Below are 12,574 nucleotides of genomic sequence, written 5' to 3' on the forward strand. Positions count from 1 at the left end.
ATAACATTCAGTGTTTTAATAGCTGGTACAGCCTCACCCATACCAACCTGCTGGACGTCAGCCTTGGGTGCTGGTTATATGATTCTGGATTTTTCTCTCCTTATGAAAAGTCCATAGTTCTTTCGGGAAAGGCATTGGGGCTCCCTAGGCCACCCCTCTGACCTCCCCCGCTCACTGCTGCCCACTCTCCAGGCCATGGACAGCCAGAAGCAGTTCACTGGTCCAGAAATCCAGTTCCTGCTTTCGTGCTCCGAAGCGGATGAGAACGAGATGATCGACTGCGAGGAGTTTGCCAACCGCTTCCAGGAGCCAGCCCGCGACATCGGCTTCAACGTGGCCGTGCTGCTCACCAACCTGTCGGAGCACGTGCCTCACGACCCGCGCCTGCGCAACTTCCTCGAGCTGGCCGAGAGCATCCTCGAGTACTTCCGGCCCTACCTGGGCCGCATCGAGATCATGGGCGCCTCCCGCCGCATCGAGCGTATCTACTTCGAGATCTCGGAGACCAACCGCGCCCAGTGGGAGATGCCCCAGGTCGGTGGCCCCGCACACGCGCATGCTTGCCTCCCGGGGCTTCGGGGCATGCTCCTGGCACGCTTGGACCACACATGGGGCTGTGCACACTTCGCACATCCGCTCTGCAGACCCTGGTGTGTCCCTGCTCCGCTCGTGCAAGCCCACGCCCACCCTTCTGCACACGTTGTAGGGGTGCTGCTGTGCCCTTGCGCACCCCGGTTCTCCCATGCCCACCTCGTGCAGACCCGGCATGGACATATACCCTTATACATGCAGCAGCGCCTGTGGGCCCTCACTGTGGCTGCTCGCACACCACGCCTGCCACTTGTACACTCACCCCGGGAGCTCTTATAATCCTGATGCGACCACACCCACACTCTTGTACTTGAACCCACGTGGTTACACACACCTTGCTCACCTTACCAGCAGCCCCTGGTATGCCCTCTCTCGGCCCTGGCCTGCCTATGCCCACTCTTTTGCACTCGCACCGTGGGGGCTCTAGGGTGCCCCGATGACTGGCATTTTGTGCCCCCAAATGCCCTCTGAGTTCCTAGCACACAATACCCTTCCCACTTATGCTGGGCCCACGTGTGCGTGCACCTCTCTTGCACACTCACTCTGAGGATGCCAGTGTGCATTCCTGCAGCCCTGGCATGCCATATGGTTGCCCGTCCTCACTCATTCACCCGCACATGCCCCGGCACACCCATGCTCATTCATGAGCACTTGGACAGCCCTCACCAGCCCACCCACAAGAGCCCCTGTGTGTCCTTGGTGGCCAGGCCTACTCCTTGACCTGATGTGCCCCGAATATGCCCAGCCTACAAGTATGTGAATGCCCCTTACACACTCACTTGCTCCAAAGTATGCCCACGTAGCCCTGGCACACCCCCAGCCCACCTCACACACTTAGCCTGCATGTGGTTCCCATCTCCCATTCTCTCACCCTCCCATGTGCCCCTCACGCATGCTCGGCCCCTGGCCCCGCCCCTGCTGTCCAGGTGGCCCTCCTGCCCACACTCACAGTGCACGCCGAGCCTGCGTGCTCCTTACCTGCCCCTTGCACTCCCACTTCCCTTTTACTCCTCAGATGCCCCCAGGCACCTGCACACTCCTCCCACTTGCTCTTGCACACCCTTCCCACCTTAACACTCACAGTTCATGAGACTTGCACTCCCATCATCTCCTCAACACCTGGGCCCCTTGAGTCTCCTCCTCAGTGACACCTGGCTCATGCACGCCCGGGCTTGTGCCCTACCCTGAGCCCTGCCCTCACGTTCTGGGCCCTCTTACACTGACTCCCGGGTCCTCTTGCACACTCATCCTGCCGCACGTGCCCTGACCATATGAATTGCAGACCCCTCCCACATTTACACTCCCCACCCGCGGTTTCACCCAGGCCCTTGCATGCCTCTGCCCCATATGCCCATGTCCGCCGAGCACTGAGCCGGGCACAGTCACGTTCTCCCCATGTCCTCCCATGCCGCCACGCCCTCCTCACACCCGATTCCTCCCTTAGTCCCGGTGCCCTCTCACGAGGCTCTTGCACATCGGCCCTTTCACATACTCCGGAACTCCCAAGGTTTTGCACACTCACCTGTGTCCCTCGGGGCACCACTGTATACTCATCCTCCTCTGCAATCTGGCTTAAAAGCCCTTGCATCGTCCTTGCACCCGGGACGTCTGCACATCCCTGCATCTGCAGGAAGCCCTGGTTCACCACTGGCCCTTCACACTCTAGTACACCCTGTGGGAGCTCCGCCCCTCACGTGCACCCCACGTGCACACTCTTTCTGTTAGTGTTATTCCTCCAGACACCCACTTCCTCCTGCTCACTCCTTCCCATTCCCACGTTCTCCTACGGGTCCGGAGTCCACGTCTGCCTGCGTGGCCCTCTAGCGCTCATGCAGCAGTACCACAACAGCAAGCACTATATGGCGTTTGGTAGGTGCCAGGCACTGTTCTAATCACTCAGCATCTATTAACTCATTTAATCCTCACGCCAGCCCTTTTATGCATGGGTCCTACTATTATTCCCTGATTTACATAAGGGGAAACCGAAGCCCAGAGCGTTAAGTCTAACTCAGTGGCAGAATCAGCATTCGAACCCAGGCAGGCTGGCTGCAGAACCTTTGCCCTCAACCACTATGCTCAGTCTGTCGACGCCAAGAACATCGATCCTGGAACCAGCTTGCTGGGAACTCGAATCCTACACCTGCCACCTCTCAGCTGCATCACCCCGGACACGTGACTTTCTGGGCTTCCATTTCCTCATCTGTAAAATGGGGATATCGGCCCCTACTTCTAGGACGGTTTGTGCGGATTTAATGAGATACCATACATAAAATGCTGGATACAGGGCCTAGCCTTGCTGAGGTCCTTACAGGTGCACCTCCAGCGAGCGCTATATAGGTTCGCTTTCAAAAATAAAAATGACGATGCTTAGAACAGCGGCGAACGCGCGTGGCTGCCACCGCTGTTGTCCCAAGTCACCGCTGACGGCGCCCCCATCACGTTCCCTCCGCCCCGCGCTGCAGGTGAAGGAGTCGAAGCGTCAGTTCATCTTCGACGTGGTGAACGAGGGCGGCGAGTCGGAGAAGATGGAGCTCTTCGTGAGCTTCTGCGAGGACACCATCTTCGAGATGCAGATCGCCGCGCAGATCTCGGAGACCGAGGGCGGGCCGGGGGAGGACGACGACGAGGGCGCGGGCGCGGCGGAGGCGGGCGCCGAGGGCGCAGAAGAGGGCGCGGCGGGGACCGAGGGCGCGGCGGGGACGGCGGCGGCGGGCGCGACGGCGCGGCTGGCGGCGGCGGCGGGTCGGGCCCTGCGGGGCCTCAGCTACCGCAGCCTGCGGCGGCGCGTGCGGCGGCTGCGGCGGCTGACGGCGCGCGAGGCCGCGACGGCCGTGGCCGCGCTGCTCTGGGGGGCACTGGCGCGCGCGGGGTCGGCGGCCGCGGGGGCGGCGGCGGGCGCGCTGCGCCTGCTCTGGGGCTCGCTCTTCGGCGGCGGCCTGGTGGAGGGCGCCAAGAAGGTGACGATGACCGAGCTCCTGGCGGGCATGCCCGACCCCACGGGCGACGAGGTGCACGGCGAGCAGCCGGCCGGGCCCGGAGGCGACGTGGACGGCGAGGGTGCGGGCGAAGGCGCGGGCGACTCCGCGGAGGGCGTGGGCGACGAGGAGGCGGCGGCGCAGGAGGTCGGCCCAGAAGGCCCCGACGGGACTGTGGCCGTGGCCGAGGATGGTCCCTTCCGGCCCGAAGGGGCCGGCGGCCTCGGGGACATGGGTGACACGACGCCGGCGGAGCCGCCCACGCCCGAGGGCTCCCCCATCATCAAGAGGAAGCTGGGGGTGAGAGCGCGGGCTGGGGCATCAGGGTTTTGGAGAGATTGGGGTAGGAGGCAGGGTGAGAGAGACAAATAGAGGTTGGAGAGCGGTGCACAGAGAGAGGAAAAGGGCGGAGAGAGGGCCTGAGAGATACGCAGAGACAAAGAGAGACACGCTGAGAGATGGACGCAGAGATGGAGACCTGGAGGAAGTCTCCCGGTGAAGAGGGTAGTGATTCTGGGAGAGACAGGAAAAAGTGTCTGGAGCCAGAAAGAGCAAGAGACCCAGAGACCAAATTAGAGGAGAAGCAGGACCAAGAACTAAAAAGACCCAAGATAGGGTCAGAGACACTGGGAAAGACCCTCAGAGATACAGGCGGATGTAGGGAATTAAGTAGTCCACGTGACAGAGGCCCCTAAAGCATCCTCAGTGCAGTAAGTGCCGTGGGGGTGTGGTTGTCAAGGTGACGGAAGGTTGTCAAGGTGACGGAAGGCCATGAGGGGAGAAGAGCTCCACTTGGAGCCAGCCTGACTCTGCACAGTGCTTTAGCCAAGGCACTCCACTTCTCTGAGCCTCAGTTTCCCCTCTGTAAAATGAGAATCTTGATCCCTCTTCTGGGGGGTGGGGGTGGGGAGTAAAACTTAGATTGCCCAGGAGAAACGGCCAGAAAGGGACACAGAGAGGAATAGGCAGGTCTGAGAGGCGCTTGGGGTGCAGGCTCAGCCCTGATACTTGCCCTGCCGCCAGGTGGATGGAGAGGAAGAGGAGGTACCTCCAGAGCCGGAGCCTGAGAAAGCCGAGTGAGTGGCCTTGGGTCCAAGGGGCCCAGCCCCTATCACTGCCTCCCTCCTGGACTAGAAGCCTCCGGAGGTCAGGGCCTGAGGATGTCCTGTTCACTCTGGGACCTCAGCATCACCCATCCCAGGCCCAGGCCCGGAGGAGGGCCTCTGTGAAAGGCAGTAGAGAAATGAGCGCTCCTCTCTTACCTGCAAGCCTTTCTGCCAGCCGTTCCCTCCACCTGTAAAACCTTCTTCTGCGCTTCGTCTCAGCCTTCCTCCTCCTTCCCATCTTGGCTCACGTGGCTCCTTCTCTGGGAAGCCGACCTTGACATGCCCCCTAAGTTGAAGAGGTGTCTCCTCCGGGCTCCCATAAGCCCCTGAGCTACCCTCGTCCCAGCCCTGACCACTCCGGGCTGCCACTGTCTGGTGACGGGTCTGTACCCGCATTGGACTGGAGCCCCATGGGGACAGGGCTGGAAGTTGTCTCACCACTGTGTCCCCAGCACCATCTAGACCTGGACCAGGCATGGGGTGGGCCCCTGCTCATGGCTTTGAATGCATGAATGAATGAATGCATTTCCCAGGCACCTGCTCACTCTTTCTGTGTCCTGCCCTGCAGTGCTGAGAATGGGGAGAAGAAAGAAGTCCCCGAACCCCCACCAGAACCCCCCAAGAAGACAGCTCCTCCTCCCCCCCCTCCAAAGAAGGAGGAGGCTGGAGGCGGGGACCTGGAATTCTGGGGAGAACTGGAAGTACAGAGGGTGAAGTTCTTGGTGAGGACCCAGCAAGGGCACCCTGAAGCCTCCTCTCCCAGAAAACATTCACACCACCTCTCCCCCAACGCTGTCCTTGAGCCCACCTGGGCCAGGCTCATCTCTGTGAGCAGAGACGTCCCCAGACAGAGCAGGACCTGGGCACAGGGCAGCATTTTCAGGTGGTCCCCACTTGGCTCCTCGGCCTCTCCCTGCTCACAATCCTTATTCCAGCCTCCCCGCGTTTGCGCACCTGGGGCCACCGGCCTCAGCTTCCCACCCCCATCCTCTATCCAGAGCTAAATCCTGCTGAGGCCATGGCTCTGTTCCTCCCACCGTGGCCTATTTCTTGGCTCTCAGCCTTCAGGAAGGAGCTGCCACACCAGCCCCAGCTCCTCCTGTGGGGGGAGAATTCATCTCCTCATCCAGGCCCGGAAGAAGGGAGTTCGGGGCCCATGCCTCCATCTGTCCTGTCTCCTCTCCAGGCCAGCCTGACATGAGGGGCTGAGGGAAACATGTTGGACAGAGGGTGGTTTAGTGAGGATTTGGGGAAGGCATGGGGGATGGAGAGAAAAAGAGGAAGGGAGAGGTGGAAGTAGATGTCTTCTGCCCGGGATAAAGCAGACAGAGTGCCCTCACCCGGGAAGCAGCATGGCAGAGTGGTTGGGAGTGTGGACTCTGTAGCTGGACCGCCTGGCTTCAAAGCCCAGGTCTGCCACTTCTTGGCTACGTAACCTTGGACAAGACAGCTCACCACCCTGAGCCTCCATTTCCTCATCCAGAAAGTGGGCACATCAGCAGTACCTACTTCATAGGGTTGGGGTGAGAATTAAACAGGTTCACGCATGTAAAGCTCTTAGCCCAGGCCTTGGTATACAAGAAGCACTCAATAAATGGGAGATTGTGGGACCAGATGTTAAGGACCCCGGTGCTTGGGTTGTGGGTGAATGTTGGGATAAATTCTCCCGGGAAGCGAGTGGACCGTGAGCTCTGTCTTTTTCTTTCTCTCCTCATCTTAGAACTACCTCTCCCGGAACTTCTACACTCTGCGATTCCTTGCCCTCTTCTTGGCATTCGCCATCAACTTCATCCTGCTGTTTTATAAGGTGCTGATCAAGAGGGGCCGGGAGGATCAGGCGCTTACCTGGGCTGTGGGGCGGCAGGCTCAGCCCCTAACGGGTTCCCAGGGCCCTTGCAGTTCACCAGGGATAAGGTGTTGGGCTCAGGGTCCCCAGGAAGGTTCAGGCTGAACACCTGGAGCTTAAGACCCCTGTGGTGGTGAGTATGTGTGTCTGGGTCCATCTGGAACAGATGCCTGAGTGCCCTGTGAGAGTTAGTGCAGGGAATCAATCCTGGGTTCCACGCTCAGTTCTGCCACTGGCCAGCCCTGTGCCCCTGGGTGCAGGCCTTCCCCTCTCTGCAACACCCGCTGATTCGGTTACATCTCTTTGTTCTCACATAAGCTAAAGAGAAATTTGTGGGGAGGAGGAAATGGGCAGCTCATGGAAGAGAAGGAGAGGGCTATGAAGCAGGCCTCCCAAAGGACAAAGGGACCCTCGGGGTCTTGCGCGAGATCTAGATAACAGGACAGAGGGGCAGTCTAGCAGAATGGTCAGAGCATGGCTTCTGTAGGATCCGAGTCTGGCTCCACCACTCACTGGCTGCATGATGTTAGGCAAAGTTCTTAACCTTTCTGTGCCTTAATTTCCTCATCTGTGATATGGGATAGTAACAGAGCCTACATCTTAGAGCTGTGGGAATTAAAAGAGGATTAACATGAGGAATTTCCTGGCGGTCCAGTGGTTAGGACTCCACGCTTTCACTGCTGAAGGCGTGGGTTCAGTCCCTGACAGGGAACTAAGATCCTGCAAGATGTGCGAGGCCCAGCCAAAAAAAAAAAAAAAAGAGGACTGATGTATGTAAGGCACTCAGAATAGTACCTGACAAAAAAAGGCGCTGTATAAATAAACGACAGCTACTACTAATTTTAGTATTAGTGTTAATATTAGTGTTAAAAGTAGTCTCGTTAGGGCTCCACTATCAAGACGAATGCACTCTGTTTTCAGTGCTCCTGTCACTCAGTTCAATAGTCAGATTCCCAGGACAGAATCTGATTTGCTAGCTGGGGTCCTGGGCCCACCCCTTGATCTTGATGGACAGCCCTGCAGAGACTGTATCTGACGAGGGCCCAGTTCTGGGTGTGGCAGACCAGGTACCAGGACACCGGGTCCCCACCCTGTCTGACCTCTGTCCCCCTTTAGGTCTCAGACTCTCCACCAGGGGAGGATGATGTGGAGAGCTCAGCAGCTGGGGACCTGTCGGGAGCAGGGTCAGGTGGAGGCTCTGGCTGGGGCTCGGGGGCCGGAGAGGAAGCAGAGGGTGACGAGGATGAGAACATGGTGTACTACTTCCTGGAGGAGAGCACGGGCTACATGGAACCTGCCTTGCGTTGCCTGAGCCTTCTGCATACGCTGGTGGCCTTTCTCTGCATCATTGGCTACAACTGTCTCAAGGTGGGTCATGACCACAGCCTTGGGGCTGGGGCATGTGTGCGCGCGCGCGTGCGCGTGTGTGTGTGTGTGTTTGGAGGGGATGTGTGCCGGGGCACTGGCTGAGAGGACCTGGGGCAGGGGCTGGGGCATCTAACACAGTGATGAGGACAGAGGGGCGTCTAGGGTTGGGGTAAGGCTGGGGGACTGAGTACAGGATTGGGGTCTTTAGCAAGGGTGATATTCAAACTGGGAACTGATACAGGTTGCAGCTGAGGAGATGGGTCCTGTGACGATGTTAATTTCTGGATCAAGAAGCAAAACTTGTCATTCGGGAATATTTATTTTCTACATGTTGGTCAGTGGGTGAATTAATATCTGTGAGGGTCTGTGGGCCTCAGACATAACATGGGTGCCAACAGGGGGATGTGGATTCTGACATCAACTATGCCTGAAGCTCGTGATGCCCCGTAAGGTGTATTACGAAGACTTCAGTATGGGTTCCACGAGAACTGACTGTTCAGCAAACCTTGATACTTTACAATTGGACGAACAGAGCTCTTTTGGCTTAGAACTTTTACAAGTGCTGTCCCCTCTGCCTGGAATGCTCTGCCCCACTTCCACCTCCTTTCACCTGCCTGTTTTATTCCTCCTCCTTCCCTTGGGAGGCCCCAGGCTGCAGCAGGTGCCCGTTCTGGGCTCTTCCGGGTTTTTTCCTCATCCCAGCCCTGACCCTCTGACCGCGTTTCCCCACTACTACCCTGATCACTCTGGGGAAGCTCCTGTGATGTGGGGTCTCACGAAGGCTCCAGCAAGATGTCCTAGCTCCTGCCGAGGCTGTGGTCTCCTGACACCCACCCCTTTGCCTCCCTGCATGATCTAGGTGCCCCTGGTGATCTTTAAGCGGGAGAAGGAACTGGCCCGGAAGCTGGAGTTTGACGGCCTCTACATCACGGAGCAGCCTGAAGACGATGACGTGAAGGGGCAGTGGGACCGGCTGGTGCTCAACACTCCGTAAGGGCCCAGCCCCAGCCTCGTGGTGGGTTGGGGAAGCAGAGCTGGGTTTCCACTCCAGTCCCAGCCCAGGCCTCAAAAGGCCGGCGTTCCAGTCACTGCCCGTCCTGACTCATTCTCCCCAAGCCTTTGTCTTCCTCTTAGTAATACAGACAAATTTCCCCTGCATTAAAGTACCTCTGGGGGTGCTGCTGACACGTGGGGATTCCTGGGCCCCATCCCTGGGGATTCTGGTTCAGTGAGTCTGAGGTGGCACCCAGGAACCTGCATTTTAAACTCTGTCCCCACGCGGGATTCTCACCAGGTGCCATGAGTGGGAAATATATGAAATCACTTGGTTTTCAAACTGAGCCCAGAGAGGAAATGAGGGTTGTGAGGGCAACGTGGTGGGACTCTGGACCCCCAAAGTACACTCGCAGCCCATTCCATTTTCCCCCAGGTCAAGTCCCATCTTATCTGTTCATACAGTGGGGCTGCATCCTTAGAGGGAGTCTAGAGTAAGAACACCAGGTCAGGTTGGAACCCTGGGTTGGCCACACTGTAGCCGGGAATTCTTGGTCCAGTCACTTGGCCTCTCTGTGCCTCAGTTTCCTTATCTGTAAAGTGGGGATATATAATAGCACCGACCTCACAAGGACCTTGTGACAATGAAATGAGTTAGTGTAGTTTCTGGGGCACTGTAAGCTCTAGGTAAGGGTTGGAAGTCATTTTCTTTTTTCTTTTAATGAAGACACTTTTTTTTTTTTTTGCATCAGGTCTCAGTTGCGGCATGCAGAATCTTTGTTGAGGCACACATGCAGGATCTTTTGTTTCCGAGAGCAGGCTTTTCCTTGTGGTGCGCGGGCTCCAGGGCGCGAGGGCTCGGTAGTTTGTGGCATGCAGGCTCTCTCGTTGAGGCGCGCGAGTTCAGTAGCTGTGGCGTGCGGGCTTAGCTGTGGCACACAGGCTTAGTTGCTCCGTGGCATGTGGGATCTTCCCAGACCAGGGATAGAACCCACGTCCCCTGCATTGGAAGGCGGATTCTTTACCACTGAACCACCAGGGAAGTCCCGGAAGTTATTTTCTTATGGGGTCCTGCCTAGTGAAGTGGTGCAAGGAGAGAGAGAAGCCATACCAAGGACATGCTATACTCTCACTGTCACCATCAAAGACACATTTAACTTACACACATTCAAGTACACATGCTTAAGAGAGAGAGAGAGAGAGACACCTATTTAAAATGGTGTCTGCCCAAGACCTTGACTTCTAAATACCATTTCCCGTGACAAGGAACCAGACTCCTTGGAGAAGTGGCAGATTTTTCAGGGCTGTGTCGCGGAAGTGTAAGATGAGCCTGGATTATCTTGTTATGTCAGAAAGCAAGGGTGTGCTCACTGCAAAATGGTGACATGCTGAAAGGACCCTGCTGCCAGCTTAGAAGCGGCTCCCCGTGGACAAATCAAGGACAGTTTGAGCGTTGATAAGGATAGAAAGTGCCACAAATTGAAACACATCAAATAGGCCTAAATCCATGGATTCATAATAAATCTCCACTTCACCCTCGACCCCCTCCCCAGCAAAACTCATTGGGCCACCTTTGCAGGATGTTGGGACATCAATTAGAAAACTGGTAAATAAAGGGCCAGAATCATCAAATAAAATTAAACAGTGTGAGGAAGCACCCCGGAACCGGAGCAGGGCCAGGCTGCTGGTCCCGACTCCTCCCCACCTGAGTGCAGTTCTGGGGTCTTTGCACATCCCAGCTCCGAATGCGAGCCGCCTGCCTCACCTGGGCTCCACCAACGACAGCAGCGGGGGAGGGCGGGGTAAGAGTTGACCTTGGGCAAAAGTCACCTGGCCTGGGGGCTTTAGAGCCTGACCCTGAGTGAGATGTGACCCCCCCGTCTCCTGTGAGAAAAGCATTGGAATTCCAACCCCCCGCCCCGGCCTGGCTGGTGGCCCCTGTTCCCTCCTACCCTGATGTCTTGTGGCTTCTTTCTCTTGGCAGGTCTTTCCCCAGCAACTACTGGGACAAATTTGTCAAGCGGAAGGTGAGAGGACGTGGATGGGGAGGTGGAAGGGCCTCCCGGGCTGGGTTCCTTGCTGCCACCAGGCCATCCAAACCCCGTCAAGCACTTGCTTCATGTGTGACCTTGGGCAAGAGGCTTTGACTGTCTGAGGAGCACCTCAGATTGCCAGTCTTGAAGTGAGCGTGACAGTCACCCCTCCCGCTCTGTAACGAGACGATACGTGTAACAAGCACAGCACAGTGCCTGGCGCAGAATATTAGTTTTGAGGGAGGAAGTAAGAATATTAGTTTTGAGGGAGGAAGTAAGGCATCCTATTTTCAGCACACAGACTCTGGTGCTAGATTGTCTGCTTTTCTATTCCTAGTGGGGTCAACCTTTCTGTGCCTCAGTTTCCCTCATATTCAAAGTGAAGTAATGAGGGCCGACCCCACCAGGTTGTTGTAAAGGTTATATGACCTACTACATGAGCAGTTCAGTAACATTCAGTTACAATCATTCAGTCACTCAACAAATGTTTCTTGAGCACCTACTGTGTGCCAGGACCTGTTTTAAGGACCTGGAATCCAAGGAGTAAACACATTTGGACCCTCAAGTTGGAAAGACAGAGGAGGAACACATTTATAGCATTCAGGTGGTGATAAGTGCTGTAGAAGAAAAAAGCCCCGCGGAGGGGTGGGGAGCGCGTGGGCGTTGGCCCAGACAGGTTGCTCTTTCGTGCAGCGTGATCAGGAGGTGAGGGAGCGAGGCAGGTGGGAATCTGGCGGAAGGGTGTCCTGGGCAGGGGGAACGGCCAGTGCAAAGGTCCTGGGGGAGGAATGTGCCTGGTATATTTGAGGAGCTGTGAGGAGGCCAGTGTGGCTGGAGCAGAGTGAGTGAGGGGGTGAGTGGGAGGAGATGAATTCATAGATGATGGGGTGGGGACGCCAGTTATATAGGATTCCTTGCCTACCTGCCTAATAATAATAAATGATCCCAATTAATTTGGCTACTGAGTAAACTGGACCTTTATCACTTTGGGACCTTCCCCCTGAGGATCTGAAGAAAGCTCTGGCCCTTCTCCCCAGAAAAATGCACCCCCAATCTCTCACACAAAGTTCAGAGTGTCCCCAGACACCCCCAACCATGCAGGCTGTGACCTTCCCCACTCTAGTTGTGTCTGCACGGCCCTATGCTCCCCTGCGTAGGTCTTGGACAAGCACGGGGACATCTTTGGGAGGGAGCGGATCGCCGAGCTCCTGGGCATGGATCTGGCCACGCTGGAGATCACAGCCCACAATGAGCGCAAGCCTGAACCACCACCGGGGCTGCTCACCTGGTGAGCCAGGGGTGACCCTGCACAGGCCTGGGACAGGCAGGGGAGGTGGCCAGGGTCTGACCCCCCAGCATCTGGCCATCCCTCTTCCCTCCACCCTACAGGCTCATGTCCATCGATATCAAGTACCAGATCTGGAAGTTTGGGGTCATCTTCACAGACAATGTGAGGGGGGCCCTGTAGCGGGGGAGGGGCCTGCTGGAGAAGGGCCCGAGGGCGTCGGGTGCCCCACCCCCAGGTATCCCTGACCAGGGGCTGACTCCTGACCCCTGTGCACCTCTGACCCGCCCAAGGCTACTTACCACCCAGAACACTCTTGAATTCCCAGACTATGTCCTTCTGCGGAGGGTTCCCCAACTCCCTGCAGAATGGCTTCC

The 12,574-nt window shown here is 57.1% G+C and overlaps 1 protein-coding gene across 2 annotated transcripts in view; it reads left to right on the forward strand.

Moving 5' to 3' along the window:
- Window positions 1-12,574, forward strand: part of RYR1 (ryanodine receptor 1) — a gene marked incomplete at its 5' end in the record, with an annotated part of 118,295 nt that overhangs the window by 101,375 nt on the left and 4,346 nt on the right. For both annotated transcript variants that reach the window (XM_079907734.1, XM_079907735.1), the window contains 10 exons: window positions 193-534; window positions 3,054-3,866; window positions 4,590-4,642; window positions 5,241-5,394; window positions 6,393-6,479; window positions 7,635-7,886; window positions 8,746-8,876; window positions 10,864-10,906; window positions 12,070-12,200; window positions 12,302-12,362. In XM_079907734.1, coding sequence (XP_079763860.1) covers window positions 193-534; window positions 3,054-3,866; window positions 4,590-4,642; window positions 5,241-5,394; window positions 6,393-6,479; window positions 7,635-7,886; window positions 8,746-8,876; window positions 10,864-10,906; window positions 12,070-12,200; window positions 12,302-12,362 — 2,067 coding nt within the window. The remainder of the gene's footprint in view (window positions 1-192; window positions 535-3,053; window positions 3,867-4,589; window positions 4,643-5,240; window positions 5,395-6,392; window positions 6,480-7,634; window positions 7,887-8,745; window positions 8,877-10,863; window positions 10,907-12,069; window positions 12,201-12,301; window positions 12,363-12,574) is intronic.

This window comes from Stenella coeruleoalba, assembly GCF_951394435.1.
Source record: "Stenella coeruleoalba genome assembly, chromosome: 20".
NCBI lineage: Eukaryota > Metazoa > Chordata > Mammalia > Artiodactyla > Delphinidae > Stenella > Stenella coeruleoalba.